A 17,120-nucleotide genomic window follows, 5' to 3' on the forward strand; every position below is an offset into this window, starting at 1 on the left:
GTAGTTTACTTCCTTAAATGCACCTGACATAATTGTCCAACATATAAATTTTTCCACAAATGTTGGAGAATCTGCTCTTGTATATTCTATTTTGTGTCACTTTTTAAAAATTTCTCCTTCATTCCATGTGAAATATATTTGTTTGTCTCAATGTTTATTTAAAAAAACTATTGGCTTATTCTCAAAATACCTTAGAATTGTGGTTATGTTTATGCTACTATCTCTCCAGTTCACTGTCACCTGAAAACTTAATTAATAGGTCAAACATTGCATTCATCAAAATGACTAATAAAACAGGTTGATTAACATAAGATATTCTTATTAAACAATGAACAGTTACTACTTCTTGGAATAATTTTTTGCAAATATACAATGAATACATGTTAGATTAGACAAAGACTAGATAAGACTGAATATCTAATTTTTACTTCCTCGCCTTCATTTCCATGAACTGAAAGGAAACTTAAAAGTGAAGTAAGTTGTCACACAAATTCAGTGCACCAAATTATGTAAAAGTTGCCTTTTGTATGAGAAATGCAAAGAACAAATGTAATGTGTATTTACATTTGTTAAAATAAAAAATTATTTACTACGAATGCCAAAATTATTCCTTTTACAGAAAATTAAAATATAAATACTCATAGGAGAAAAGTAGAAATGAAATTTCTCTCATGTGCCTTGCATATTACCTGTGCTTCATGTAAATGAATTAAATTATCCAAGAAGTATAAGATTTAATAATAATAAAAATTTAAAAGAAAACATTATAATGATTTCTCATTTATAGAGAGATATTTGGAAAATATTATTTCCACCAATATAGCCACAATATATAGAGAGTATTTTAGAAAGCTATCTTAGTATTACGTGACTGTAAAAACTAAAATATCTTTCCTTTCAGGGTATGCATATATGTACATGCATTATATGTATCATTTTATAGTCAGCATGTATTCTCAGGGTTTATACCACCGATATTTTAATGTTCTATCAAATACTTTCCAGTTTCTTTCCACAACAATTTAATTTTTTAAAAAATGAAAATTACATTCTAGTTGCAAATGTGTCCTCCATGAATGTTGTCTGTGATTCTTTATTAGTTCTGTAGCAATAACTTATAATATGCTGGAATGACATTAAGATAATATTGAGAAACTGCTTCGCCGGCAGCAATTTCATCCTTATTTAATTAGTGAAGATGAAGGCTGGAAAGAAAAAAAATACAAAAAGAGATTCAATAACTGTAGTATTCAGCACAGTTTTGTATAGAATATTGCAATAAAAGTTCAAATCTCATCTGCATTTTATTCAGTTATGATTTTGGAAATTTTTGTCAAAGAACTCTTGGAAGAAACAAGTCTTTCAATATTTGAATGTTATATTATTTTTCAAATTGCCTATATTAGAGTCTAAAAAGAAATATTAAGAAGAGTCATAAAAATAGTATTCAACAATATGAAATTTATATACCATTAGACAATAAATTCAGATCAAATAAAAATATTTCATCATAATTATTAAGCATACCACTATTAACAAAAATATAACAATATTTTATTCCTTTTTGTCATTTCCCTTTCTTTTGAGTGCAAACATTTTCTATGAACATAGTAACTGACTTATACAAACAACGAAATTAATTTTTATTCAATAGACTATCCACCCAGAAATGTCTGAAAAATGTTTCCACACACTCAATATTCTTTCAGTAAGTTAAACCTTGTAGATTTGATATCATATTCAAAGTCACTGGTTAATGACAATTTTCTATAGGTCATAGAAAGTTTGTGTTTAAACTTTTTATGTTTATGCAAATCTGACAAACAGGGTCAGAAATGAGGAAAATGGGGTAAGAACTCATCAAGTGCTTTTATTTGGCTTTCCCCTGCTCTACTTATAGGCAATGGGACAGTCATTGCTTTCAATCGTGTAGCAGAATCATGATTAGAATGAGAAATGCCACACTATATAGAATACAGTCTTTAGTAACAAAGGAAACATAAACTTGAATTTGGAGTTTTTGAGATTCTGAAATATGATCACGATCTCTAAGATAAAAATACTTTCAGGATGTTAAAGACTAGAGTGGTTATCCATTACTATTCCTACCCTTCCCCTTTCATAACAGAATCTTAAGTTTTAACAAAGCATAGAGCTGCTCAGCTCAGAACCACCTATCTGTCTTTCCGCCTGGTGGGTTTAACCTCTAGGTTGTGAAATATAGGCTGAAGAGTTGCTTACAATTTCAAAACATACCTTACAATTCCGGAATAGGTATTTCTCAAAAGACAAACAAATGGCCAAGGATACGTGAAAAAAAGGTTTAGGATCACTAATCATCAATCAAATGCAAATTAAAACTATAATAACATATCACCACAGACATGTCTGATATCAAAATGAAGAAAGATGAAAAGTGTTAAGAATGAGATAAAAAGAGAACACTTGCACAATGTTGACAAGAATGTACGTTAGTATTTCAAGTATAGAAAACTGTATAGACATTTTGCAAAAAACTGAAAGTAAATCTACTCTATGATCCATCTATCATATATTTATATATGTGTGTGACATCTATCATGTATATATATACATAGATATACATATACATATATATCATATATGTGTGCCTATGTGTGTATGTAAAGTATATATATATAAATATATATAAATAAATACATACATATTAGGGACTTGAAATCAATATACAAAAGAATTCTCATGCTCATTGAAGCTTCAGTTATAGTAGCCAAGGTACAGAATCACTCTAAATTTCCATCAGTGGATGAATGTGTAAAGAAAATGTGAATAGCACATGCACTTGCACACACACACACACACACACACACACACACAATGGAATACTCCATGGCCAAAAAAAGAGAGAACTTTTGTCAGTTGAGAAAACAGAGGTTAATATGGAGCTCGTTATACTAAGTGACAATATCATTATGCCAATAAAGGCAAAAAGAGCAAAACTGCATATTGTTACTTCAACGACTCCTCTAAAACAATGAACAAATCATAGAAGCGGAGACTGTAGTAGTGTCATCATAGGAGGGACAAGCATGGGGTAAATGGAAGGTGTTGTTCAAAGAGTACAAAACTGCAGTTAGAAGAGAAGGACTGAATTATCAATTTAAAAAATGAACAAAAATGAAAAAACAAAAGAAACTTGCCCCATTTGCTTTGTGATGCATACTGTCTGTCCGGAAGGAGCTCATAGAGTGACCTCTGACACCTGCCTCGGTCTCCCAAGTGGAAGCTGCAAACTGAGCAGACAAGTTGGGAAAGATCTGGCTGGGCAACATCCTCAGTTCTCCATTATCACCATGGGTCACATCTTGATGTAAAGCTGAGGAAGAAACAGCCTAGCGAGTGTTCTGGTATAAAGAATAGGTAGGATATAGGTAGGATGAGCTAGTTCTTTTTTTTTTCTGGCACCGGGACACAAACTCAGGACCTCACCCTGGCCAGGCATGCGCCCTGCTGCTGAGCTGTACCCGCGGCCCAGGATGAACTACTGAGAAGTATTTTTTTGGTCTGTATTTATCTCCATCTCATACCTGCAATAGTGTAATAAAAATATTTTAGAATATGTCACACAGTTCTTTGAAGTAGCATAACTATATTTAATTTAATTTCATCAAATTATTTACATCTACTCAGCACTAAACAGTTGGATTTAGCAAGAAACAGGTACAGGTGGACCAGTGAGGGCAAGTTAATATTTAAAATTTGCAACACATTTAGGTACATACTTTTTTCAAGTTACTTGGATTAGCAGATTACAAATTTTTTACTTGTAAAATTTTTTGAAAATTAAAAAGTTATTAATAATTAAATGAATAGATTTTGAGAGTTCATTTATACTATGGCAATATAGGAACTTTATATGATGGTAAAACTTGCATTATTTTATGACCTATTTTAAGGAGTAGATATGTGATCTGGAAAGAGAATAAAACTAAATGTAAATAACAATAATCAGAAAACACACTACTTACAGATTAATTTTTTAAATATTTTAAACAAAATTAAACTGCCACAGAAATCTGATTCTTGCCTATACTGAATGAAAATTTCTGCAAATTATCTAATTGAACAAAAAACTTCACAAAGTTCTCAACCCAAATCTTGTTAGCATATTTATAAGATCAGTTGGGGAAATGTGTTGGTGCTAAATATAATTATTCCTGAATATTTTAACATACTCAAACATCAGATAATATCTAGAAATCCAGAGATTTTTAGCATATTACTCTACTGATGAATATATAGAACAATTAAACTTTAAATATATTATTTATTGTACTGAAAACTTTACTTTTTGGTTAGACATCTTATGTAGATGAAAAAAAGCAATCAGTTAAAAAGTTGATATTTCTGAGATTTTCAATTTAAATGTAAGATATTAAATATTTCAAAATGAAATATTTATTTAAAAGACTAAATTTTAAAACTAAATTTGCTTTTATTATTAATGAATAGAAGGAAATCTTTTGATTTGTTTATATTTTTGTTTCGGTTTTGGTATCACTTGGATATGTGGAAGTAAACATAACATAGCGAAAAGTGGTATGAAAAAAATCCCTCTCAATACCAATACCTTTATAAAAGTTTGTTCATTAAGATCTCAAACACTCCATTTCACTACAGATTTTTTCCTAGTCATTATAAGTAGCTACATAAAAATACTAAAATTTTACATTTTATTCAGTTGCTCCAAGAAAACCAGATTTAGTTTTGAAGAAGTAGATAATGTTACATAACGGAATCAGAAAATTCCTTCTGCAAACAGAACAATTAATGTGGTCAGAAACCAAGAAGATACTGTGAGAAAAGGCATACTTTTCAATAAATGAGGTTAGGAAGCTGTATCCAGATGAAAAGAATGAAATTGGACCTTTGCTTTAAACTATCCAAACACTGAAATGAATTAAAGACCTAAACCTAAGACTTGAAAGTAAAAATTTGAAGAAAAGCTTCTTGTCATTCATCTTCTTGATGCTTCTTTTGATAGTATACCAAAAGCACAGGCAATAAAATAAATATAAATAAGCAAAACTACCCAGATGTGGAGACACACACCTGTTATTCCAGTCCTCTGACAGCTGAGGTAGGAGGGTTCCAACTTCGAGCCCAGCCTGGGCAATTTAGCAGAACAACAAAATCCATTCTGAAAATTTTAAAAATTATTGTTGTTATTATTATTATTATTAAATAATAGGACAAGGGATATAGTTCAATGCAAAGACAAACAAGTACTAATGAAAATAAAAACGGAAAATTCTTAAAAAAATAAAGTAGAAGGAATGGAATTGTTATAGAATACAGAGTCAGGTGAGTTTATTGTAATGCACAGGTGCTGCATGTTTCAGTAGAGGGGCAGCAGAGGAAGACGGTAGCTCAGATGAGCTCTGTGTGGAGACAGCTCATAGGTGAAGATGGATCTTTTGAGATAAAGAAGAGATTGAGATCAGTACTGAAAGGGAAACAAGAACCAAACTGGCTCTCACAAATACGGGGGAGAAATTTAGGTGTATCACAGGGACTAATTGAAGAGATTTCAGTAGGAAAATCATATGGTCTGATTTTCTTCAAACATGTGTCTCTTGTATCTGGATGAAGAATGTACATGTTGATATGGGGCAAGAAAATGAAGCACAAATCTCAGGAAGGATGGAATTTCAGCACTACAGGATAAGTAGTGGTGATTTTGACCGAAAAGACATGGAGATCTGCAAAATAGCATGATGAACTGAATTATATTTTGGAGTGGTTGCTGAGACTTGCTAGAGGGATGGATTTTTGAGAGGATACTGAATATTTTTTTAACTTTATTGAGGAAATAACTACATAACATAAAAATTTAACCATGAACGTTTAGTGATTTTTAGTAGATTATCGGAGTTTCACCACTGTCATCACAATAAACTTTAGAGCATTTCCATAAACCCCAGGAAAAATCTTGTATTCTTAGTTCTCCGCTCCTAAGACCCATCCCACCCCCAGATATAGGCAACCATTAATCTATTCATTTACCTTTAGGTTTTAATAAGAAATGTAATTATTTAAATGCAAACATACTTATATGAATATGGTCTGAGACTGACTTTTTCACATAGCATAATTTTCTCAGTGTTGGTCCATATTACACATTTGGTTAGTGATAGGCCAAGCAAGTTTAACAAGAAAAGCACTCATAGCAAAACCAAACGACAGGAACAAACAAAGCTTTATTAAGCCAGCTGATGGACAGTCTCTAACCAGGAGCCAGAGAAGATATCTGCACCAACAAGTACATTTAGGTTTCCATAGTAACCATTACCTCATTTGGAGGAATCTTATAGGAAAGTCACACGATTATCACAAAGTTTACCTCTTGCAGAAGCTATTGGACAATCAGATTCCAGATGACCATTGTAGTTTAACTTAGCCTGCTTCCCAATTTGTCCTGTTCTATTCCCATTTTATGCCTCTGCTCTCCTTTAAGTGGGCTGATAACTAACCAAGGTGGAGGGGTCAAGAGTGGGGTTAGCTACAGTTTAAGTAAACTTAAGTGAATTCTCTTAACATGGAGTTAAAAAAAGATAATGGTGTCTCTCTTGCCCTATCATTAGTACCTTCCTTTTTATAGGCAAGTGATATTTTACTGTATCGCTATGCCACATGTAAGACATATGAGTTATTTCCGTCTTTTGGGTGACTAGTTTGATAATGATATTAAGAACTCTTGTTTTGTGTGAGCATATAGTTTCATTTACCTTGAATACAGTCCTATTAATGGAATTCCTCAATCAACTATACCTCATATGTTTAATTATATGAAGAGATTTTATCAATATTTTGTGGTAATTCAGTGCATTTTTCTGTTTTGGAGGTGGAGATGCCTATTAGATCTGATTGATTGGATTTCTAGCATTGTTCAACTTTTCCTTTTGTTGTTGTTGTATATTGATGATTTTCTGTCCAGTAGTTTACTATTAAAAAGCAGGGCTCTCTGTCTGGCCAAACACCTTTTGCTGGAATTGCTCCAAAGGCAAATGTAGGGGAGATCTCAGAATGAGTTGTTCCTTGACCAGGCTGCTTAGAAATCAAACAGACAAGGACTCATTGCCAGGGTAGGTGGCCCAAAGCATTTATTAAAAACACTCCTGTGTAGAACACTGAAGCATCCTACAACAACTGGGAAAGACGTGTGCTAGCCAGTTATGTCTGTAACATTGATTCACTCCCATCATTTTGCTCTTTGTATGTCTCATGCTTTTTTTGCTTCTGATCCTCAGCTACTGTCCTGTTTGGATTAAATATTGTATAATATAAAAATTTTGATTTTTTTTAAACTGTCCACAAGGTGTTGAAGTTATTTCTTATAAATACTGTTAATGCCTTATTGCGTATAATACATATCTCTAATTATGACAATCTCCTTTAGATATATAATAGTTTAACCTCAGAGAGATGTAGAAACGCTTACTTCTAAACAGCTCTATGTACTCTCCCTCCATTTTGTGGTAGTATCATTCCATATTACATCTATTTATGCTGAAACTCACAATGCATTGTTATTTATTATTTATTTACTTTTACATCTTTTAAGTGAGTGGGCAGAAGAAAACCTGGAAAGCACGTATTTGTAGATTTTTAAATTAATCATTTCTTTGATCACTTCTGGATCTCTTCAGTTATTCCCATGGATTCATTCTATTATTTGGTGTCATATCTCTATACAAAGTAAACACTACTTTTCTAATTTTTTGACACATATTGAAAATATGTTGTATGACTATGATCTAGAACCAAGTTATTATATGAAATTGTCTTATTTGATTTTCTTTTTACATTCCGTTGAGAAAGGAGAAACGTGCATTTGCTTTTTTCTGATGACATAAGGATTTTCTCGATTTTCGGCTTCGTTTGTGTGAGCTCGAATTACTGTGTGCTGGTGCTTGCTCTCAGCCTGAGGAATTTCTTTCTAATATTTTTTATAATGTAGGTCTGTAAACAACACATTTACTCAGTCTTTGCTTATCTGAGAATATGTTTTGCCTTCATCTTTAAAGATAGATGGTTGATTGAAGAATTCATAGTTGACATTTTTTCCATCTTTGAACATTAGAATACCATATCCCCCTGCTTTCTGTCCTTCCTTGCTTTGGAAGAGAAGTCAGTTGTTAATCTAGTAATTGATGAGTCATTTTTCTCCTGCTGCCTTTGAGAATCTCTCTTTGTCTGTGGTTTTAATCATCTTTCCTGTGATTTGTTTATGTGTGGAACATTTATTTATCTCATTTGGAGCTCACTGAGTTTCTTGGAGTTTTAGGCTACTATTTTTAACGCACATTAAGAAGTTTTCTGTAATTATTTGTTCAAAAACTGCTGGGTCTGGTAACACACATATATAATCCCAGCAACCAGGGAGGCTGCGGAAGAAGGATCATGAGATGGAGCTCCCTCTGGGCAATTTAGTTGTTTGGTGATAATTTGTCTCAAAAGCAAAAATCAAACAATGACTGAGGATGTAGCTCACTATGAAGGCACTGGGTCAAATCTCCAGTGAAGAAAAACAAGTAAAAATAAAGCTAACTTTAAAAAATAATGTCTTGAGGCATAAATTTGTTCATGAACTAATCCAGTTAAATCCTGGTTCCTTTTTAGTGATAGCTTTTTACCTGAGTTTTGAGAGTTTTCACCCCCTACTTGGCCACAGGAATAATATTATTACTGTTGTTGTTTTTATACTTTCTGTTTTAGTAGTCACCCACGTTTGCAATTGTAAAATGTATCATATTTTTGTGTTAAGGTCAATACTACTGTTGTCTAAATAGAAATTTTGTTTCACCTAATACTAAAACTATGAAAGAACTTGCCTCAGTATAATTTGATAACCTTCTCCAGAGAATTATTTCAGGAAATCTTGGGGTTTTTTTCCTCTACCTAAACGCTGATGAATTTGTGTGTTCACAGGGCTGAGGAAGAGCAATGATTATTGAGAGCTGATTTCTAAACCGTAATAGTTTTGCATGAGAGTAACAGAGAAAAATAGGACACAAAAACTGGAAGGAAAAAAGAGAGAAAGATTTTTTAATATACAAAATAAAATCCAATTAAGCTTTTATAAATTAACGAACTGGGAGGGGAGAGGTTACTGATTCCTGTAAAGTAAGACCATCCAGATCTGGAGTTTTCTCTGGTTAGGTGTTTTTGTATAAGCAGTTTCCTTGGGCATGTCTTTCTCTGTTACTATTTTCTTTCCCTCTCCCTATTATCATGAATTGCTTGAATTCTCAAGAAGATTGTTTCTGCACAGGAGTACAGTTGGCCTTAGAAGCTTCATGTTTATATCACGTTCAGTGGCTAGCAGATAAAAATTATGCTATTCTTTCTGAAAGCAGAGCAAAACTCAGAGGGGTGTTTCATTTGCTGGTATCCCTGAATTAACTCCTTTGGTCAGAAAGAATCATAATTCTTTCAGTACCAGACCATTGCTAAAGAAAGACTTAGTTACACATGCCCTTGGGCATCTCACTGTGTGTCTTTTTTATAGCAGCTCTAGGGAGCTAGTAGAGGTCATTCAGGTCCATTCATTTGTCCAAATTTACCAATGTATGTAAATTTGTGCATTTAAAAAGGTATATTTTTTCTCAATAAAATCTTTCTGGAATAATTTAACTAGAAATTTGAAATTTATTTGAAATGAATAATTCCCTAGAAAAATATTATATAGCAAATGTAACTTAATGAGAAAAAGAGAACCTGAAATATTTTAATCACTAATGACATTGTATCTTCAAAATATATAACTATATAATATATATTTAAAATATATAACATATATAAAGAGATTTTTAAAAATTATCTATGTTAGTAAAAACTTACCCTTTCTAGTTATTATTATTTACATTTCTTGGCCTTGATGAACAAGTTAAAACACCCTGGAAAACATGTAATGGAAAGTACAATACATACAATACAATATATACACTATGAAAAAAGTTTGTCAAATAGCTTTGCCGTATCTGAGTAGATCAGGTGTTTTTAAACATGACACATTGAATACAGTATACAATGAAAAGCTTGGATGAGTACTATGACATTAAAAAAGATTTTTATTCATCTAAAATATGAAAATCAAGATTGTACAAATGTCCAAAATCTTTTTAATAAGGTGAAATCCCATTTGTTGATTCTTTGTAATATTTCCCTTGTAGTCTAGGTTTTGTTCATAAAGTCTCTGCCTATATTGTTCATAAAGTCTCTGCCTAAAGTCTCTGCCTTATATCTTCAAAATTTCTCTCTACTTTCTACTCCAGTAAATTTAGTGTTTCTTTTTTATTATTTAGATCTTTAATCTTTTTGAACTTTAGGTTAGTGCATGGTGATAGACAGTGATGTCAGTGGATCAGGAATTGCCTGATTCCATGTCTCCGGGCAGCTTGGGGTGCGTGCAGGGGCCAGACTCAAGCTGTACTGGAGGTGATCATGGACCGCCTGTCTCTGTGATCTCCAGTAGGTCAGGGCATGTGCAAAGCTCAGACGTGAACTATGAGGTCAGCAGTTCATGGACCCCCTGATCTAGTACCTCAGGTAATTCAGGGCATATGCAGGGAAGGCCCAAAAGAGAACCCCGGTGTTAGCAGTTCCTAGGCCTTTTGAACCAGTGTTTCCTGTCTGAGCCAGGCACATGCATGGTGGAGACGCAGACTGTAATGGGGTCAGGATTGTGGGTCGCCTGTTCTGTCTCTGGAAATTGGTATTTTAAAGAAAGAAAAAGTGCGGGTAAGCACAGAAACAGTATTTATACCAAAAGCAACCAGGAAATATTTACAAATTCCAACCATAGTAGCATAACTTTTGCGTATCAGATTGGCAAAAATACATTATTTGCAAGAAAGGGAACTAAGGGAACTCACGTACTCTCTTGGTTTGGAATGCACCTCCCTATAAGTAGTTTAGAAAGCAACATGTTATCTAGAGAACTTGGAGTAGGGGTACATACTGTATAGTGGCCCCATATATAGGTATAAAACTTGAAAAGTCCTTGAGAGGAGACTTGCACAAAAATCTTTATGACATCACAGATTCTGAAATCTAGAAATAAGGTAAGTGGTTATCACAGCATAGTGGATCACTGAGTGTAACATATCCAGATAGTAGAACATAGCAGTAAAGAGGAAAAATAAGAATTACCTCTATTGAAATAGATAAAATTCACAAACTGAAATCTGTGTTGGAAAACCTACTCAGCAGTAGACCTGTGAATGTAACTAAGTGATAGAGAACTTGCCTAGGATGTGTAGAGCCCTAGGTTTCATACTCAACACCCAAAACCTAAAAATATAAGTAATATAAAAAATAAAGTTATATGTGCTTGTACACATATAAATTCCAAATAGGAAAGTATCTCAAGAGTACTTGCTAATGTAAGAGAGTTACATAATGGGAGTGATCAGACTCATTTCATCACATTCTTGATTCTTCTGCATCTACCTCAGAGTGGAGGGACAAATGATCAAGGAGGAATTTCACCAATGTGTATAGTAATAACTATTGTTTGTGTGGGTGTTAAATGAACTTATTTATTTTATATGTATGCATTGTAGTAGCTTTTTTAAAGGAAGATGAAGGAAAACACTATGTGATAATAAGGATTATGGGTGAGGGAATGGTAAGACAAAAATATACAAACAGAGAATTTACAGCAGTTTAAAAATCAGCTTTCTTTGAGGAGCTATTGAGTAAATACAGGACAGTGGTCCAGACATTGGGTTGATCTGGAGCTACAGTCAAGGAGACAAAAGGATGAAGGTAACCTTTCTTGGTCTAGAGAGTTTAAAACTTTATTTACTTCTACATTCTAAAACAGAAAACAGTTATTGGTATGTGTGTGTGTGCGAGAGGAGGAGTGAACATAGATTAAAAATTCCAAAACCTCCACATTGATCCATGTGTGGTTTTCTCTGCAGGGAAATTCCTGAGGCTGGCTGTTTATCACTTTCCCTCTTTATGTGGCTTCTCCTCTGTTTAACTCAGAGGTTAAACATTCCAACCCCTCTTCTCTTGAGGCTGGCCTTAACTATCAAGACTAGATCAAGCTCTTCTGCTGGAACTGAGCAGGTCTGATAGACTAACTGGGGTACCCCCAGGGTCTAACTGGAATTAGACAGGCAGGCAGACAGATTGTGTCCTCCTTGCTTTTGGGTCGAACGTTAGTCACTCTATTAGGGAGCTAGGAATCCTCCTACAGACCTCCAAGGGGACTCAAGAAATCTCAAGAGCACACCTTCTGTTGGGACCTAGAGAGATCCTTGCTCCATCTTTGAGGGCCATGATCAATGACCAAAGAGGTCAGCGTAGTTGGTCTTCCCAGTTGACACATGGGATTCAACGGCAAGCAGAAACACCAAAACTGCACCTAGGATTTAAGGCAGATTTATTTATGTTGACAGGCACTGATAGGGATCAATTCCAGAATATCAGGCTCCTACCTCTGGTGGTCTAGAGCTTATATGGGATAAGCAAGTAAGAAGTACGGAGGCAGAATGACTTGTCAGTTGGGGATTGGTTTATACAATGTGCATCATAGTGATCAGCTATGCCTGACAGTAACCAGCCATTTCTAAGAGACAGGAGCAGCCGGAACTGGACCAGGAACTATTGTCTAGGCAACTAAGAAACTGAAGTATACTGGTGGGCTATGGAGGGAAACATGATCAAGGAGGGATAACCCCGAGGATTTCGCCAATGTTTATAGTAATAGCTATTTCTTTGTGTGGGTGTTAAACCAGCTGTACTTCTTTCCATTCTGGGGGTTTCACTCTGTTGGTGACTTTTATTGTTGTGCATTTTCTGCTACAAGCCAAAATATTCCAAAAAAATCCAAAAAGTTAACTCTGAACATAATAAAGCTATGAGCTTTGTGATTATTTTCACTACGTTGGCTTGGTTTTAAAGAATATCTGCCGAACACTAGAAGACTGAGAGAAAGTATTTGGATATACATTGAATATTTCAATACTTTTAAGTATTTTATTATACTTATATATTTTATTTATATTTTACTTATACCTTTTCTCTAGTTTTCCAGTGAATTCTCTTCCTAATTCAAATCCTAATTTCACTTTGCATGACACTGAAGTTGTTTAAACAACTGCCTTGTATTGTTTCCTGAGGGAACATTTAATCTTGGGACTGTAGCTAGCAAGTTGATCTTTAAGGTGACTGAGAAAATACATTATCAGGATAATTTTAACTTTGAGGATCTACTTGTGAAAAAATCATAACACCTTAACATTCGTGGAGCAGCTTGCTTTGTCCTCTGAAGTGTATGCATCATGATCAACATAAAATTGAACTGGGTGCTATCACTCCTCTAAGCCACCGGATCTTGAGTTGATCAAGCCTGGGCAGCAGCCCCATTAAGATATGATAAATTCAGTTTCATAGAAGCTAACACACTGATTTCAAGCATAAATATTCACAACAATTGAATTTATTTCTAATAATTATTTACTGTTTTCCACTTGCAGCAAAGTAAAACAGTATATGTAAATGCAGTGCTCTCTGATTATTTTCTGATTTGTAATATTTATTTTTTATTAATGCATTGCTAATTGCTTGCAATTTGGCCTTCCATAATTATGCTAATATAGTAAATAAAGTGTACGTGTGTGGTATTCATTTTTAAATCTATTTTTCCATTAGATAATTCTGCATGCATTAATTTCTGGCTTAGATGCATCTCATCTATTCTAAGTACATGAATATTTTCTGGTTTGTTTATTTGCTTTTGCTCATTTAAATTTAATGAGTGAAGATTTCAACTCACTTTACCATAAACACACACCACTGTACTTATATTTCTGATAATTCATTTCTAATACTTTATGTAACACATAATATAGCATTTTTATGTTAGAAAGTATTTTTGAAGGACATTGAGCATCATGCCAAGAAAGCATTGGTATTTTTATACAACGGAGTACTACTCAGCTAAAGAAGATAAACTCAAGGCTTTTATAGGTAAATGGATGCAACTAGAGACCATACTCATAAGTGAAATAAGTCAGACCTGCATATGTAAACACTGTATTGTCTCCTTGGTGTTAGAAACTGAAAGCATAAATAAAATCCAAAAGGTACAATAGATATTGTAAAAGGGAAAGAAACTGCTCAAAAGGAAAGAATAACTGGGATGAGGGAAAGGAGACAAGAAAGAAAGAAGGGAATATATATATATACACAAGATAGTTAAGATAATTGCACTACTAATTTCTATTGGTTTACTAAAAGGAACAGTTAATACTTAATTTTTTATCAATTTTGCATGCCTATATCTGAAAATCTGAACAACTACTTGAAGATAGCAATACGCAGTACAACAACCATGTTGATTTCCTATCATCTTGTTTTAAAATTGTGTATTTTTAAATGTTTTTAAAAATTTTTATTGTCTTTAAAGTAAAACATAAAAAGAAGAAAGTATTGCTAATGTGTGTGTATATATAACATCTGTGTTTATATGCATATGTATATACAGTGATCTAAAGCAATTGTCATTAAAATCACTGATACATTTTGTTAATCTGTTAATGTCAGCATGTGAGTATATGAGAAAGAAGTGGTGCAGTATAAATTCTATGTTTAAAATATCTACAATGTCGAGTAGGCATTTGAGGTTTAATATATGCCTGAGACCCTTGAAGAGAGATTAAAGGCCTGAGTCTTCAAACCCAGAATAAGCCACATTTGTCAACATATTGGCCTCAAGCACCTGCTCTTGAATATCACCTCATTGAGTGACTATGATTCAAAATCTAAAGGTACGTTAAAGGAGGTTTAGACTATGAGTAAAAGAAAAAACTCAAATAAATACAAATTTTTCAAATAATGTTCACAGAATTAAATATGATGACTATGACCAAGTGCAAAAGCTTTCAAAGCTTTCTCCAACATTATTGTTAAAATCTGTGAGGAAAGATCTCTATTGAAAAACAAGAAAAATAATTTAAAAATCTTTGACAAATAAGGCAGACTTTTTCAAGTGAAAACCATAGTGATGACACTAGTTTTATCTTATCAACATAGCTATAATTGAAACTTTGCAAATTTCCTGTTTATGTAATATCATAATATAATAAATTTACACATATTGTTGTTACAGAAATTACATTACATGCCATGTTAGTCCTTACCAACTCTAGCAATAGGGAGGCATAATTTCTTACAGTTTATGTACTGGGATTGGGAATAGTACTGAGCTGGTGCCAGAGATCAAGGAGACAGAAGGAAAGTTTAGGTGTAGTATTTAATTACTTAACTAAAATTTGTCTGTTAAACACTACTTAAAACCAGGTTCAATTCTCAACTTATGGATGTATTTAAATACAAGAATTATCTTGTTTTGAGTTCCTGAGATCATATACTTAACAAGTAATGATAATAAGTGAAGATAAATGAAGTATGCACACAGTGTGGAATGCTTGCATCTCTGACTGGGAGGGCATCTACCTGACAAGGCTTTGACTTAGATTGAGAAGGGGTGCTCCAAATCTTAGCCGGAGAGAAACACGTAGATACATATGACAAAAAGAATGCAGTTGATATGGAAATATCAAATTCTCATGCCTGTCCAATATTTCAAATTCCTTCTTTCTCAATTAATGTTTATCTTTGACTCTCAATTAAGACTTCTTGCTAAATCATTCCAAACCCTTGAATGAATTATGTTTTCCAAATATAGTAACTGGGTTGGTTATTATTCTGTGGAATAATTAGGGAAATAAGCCAAAAAACTGGAAATAGATTTCTGATTTTATTTTAAATTACACTTATTCAATGCACTTCAATTCATTGAAAAATTTGATTAGAAATATCAGAATTGACAGGCTAAAGATGAAATGAACTGAAATTCAGTGATACAAAGGGTAGACACATGTTAACATTAAAACCTATGAAATGTAGAGTAAATAAGACACACAACTGAGTAACACTTTATAAGTAACCAAGGGTGCCAAAATAGAGGAAGTGTTGCCTACATTGCAGAAAGAAAATATGATTGATTCACCCTACAAGTATTTATTGAACATACAGCAGGTGCTGGTACAATGGCTGACTCTTCAGCATGCAAGAGGAGAAGACAGACACTGTTTCTCCCTTGGATGTGTTGACTGTTTTCAATTGCTTAAACCCAAAGACTGTATTAAAGCAATGCAAAATATTTACAAGTTACATGTACTTTACACCCAGTGAGCCTGGTCCAGTAATACTCTACCAGATTGGACAGCTTCTTGCCAAGGATAATAATCTGAAATGACTAATTCAGGTGTTCAAAGTTATATCCAAGAGAATCAAACTACTAAATTATTTTTTAAATACATATTAATGATTTCCTGAATTCCAGTTTCATTTTTAAACCTCTCCTCTGACCACAGGTGCTGACACTGTGGAAGCTCAATGCAAAAGATTTGAAGTGAGAGCAAGCGAAGACGGCAGAGTGCTGTTTTCTGCAGATGAAGATGCAATTACCATTGGGGCGGAGAAGCTGAAAGTTACAGGTACTGTAGATTGAGGCTCTTGGAACACTGTGTATTTACTGAAATAACATGCAACTGCCAATATGCTACTTTATAAGATGTTTGATTTCCCTGCCTAAAATTCAGTCTTCTATAATATCATAGTATCACAACTTTTGATTTTCAGAGAGCCTTCAAGTAGAAGACACATGTTGTGCTTGGAGAAGAAAATGTGAATACTAGTAGCCTCAGTAATGTACACCAGAGTAAAGCCGGGTCTTGAAGGTAGATGGAGAGAAAGTAGGTATGGACAGCACAAGAAAGGATGGAGGGGACATGCTGAATAAAAGTGGCCTGAAGTGGCCTAAGTGAAATCATAGGTATTATTGAAAATAAAGAAGGTGTGAAAGAAGGTTGAAATGGGAATAGGACCCTTAGAGTTAGGAGGAAAGATTTTCAAAAAGTAGACTAAATTCTTGTTCTATACATTTACAATTATCCTCAAGAACATAAAAATAAACAATGCTATACATATTACTGAGAAGATATTCAAGTCATTATTATAATACTAGGGTCACTAAATTCCACTATCACCTAGAATTT

The 17,120-nt window shown here is 33.5% G+C and overlaps 1 protein-coding gene across 1 annotated transcript in view; it reads left to right on the forward strand.

Moving 5' to 3' along the window:
• Nucleotides 1-17,120, forward strand: part of Sgcz (sarcoglycan, zeta) — a 1,013,519-nt gene that overhangs the window by 943,978 nt on the left and 52,421 nt on the right. Inside the window, exon 5 of the mRNA XM_005398345.2 lies at nucleotides 16,437-16,559. Within this exon, the coding sequence (XP_005398402.2) occupies nucleotides 16,437-16,559 (123 nt within the window). The remainder of the gene's footprint in view (nucleotides 1-16,436; nucleotides 16,560-17,120) is intronic.

Source organism: Chinchilla lanigera, unplaced genomic scaffold, assembly GCF_000276665.1.
Source record: "Chinchilla lanigera isolate Chin_1 unplaced genomic scaffold, ChiLan1.0 scaffold00062, whole genome shotgun sequence".
Classification (NCBI taxonomy): domain Eukaryota; kingdom Metazoa; phylum Chordata; class Mammalia; order Rodentia; family Chinchillidae; genus Chinchilla; species Chinchilla lanigera.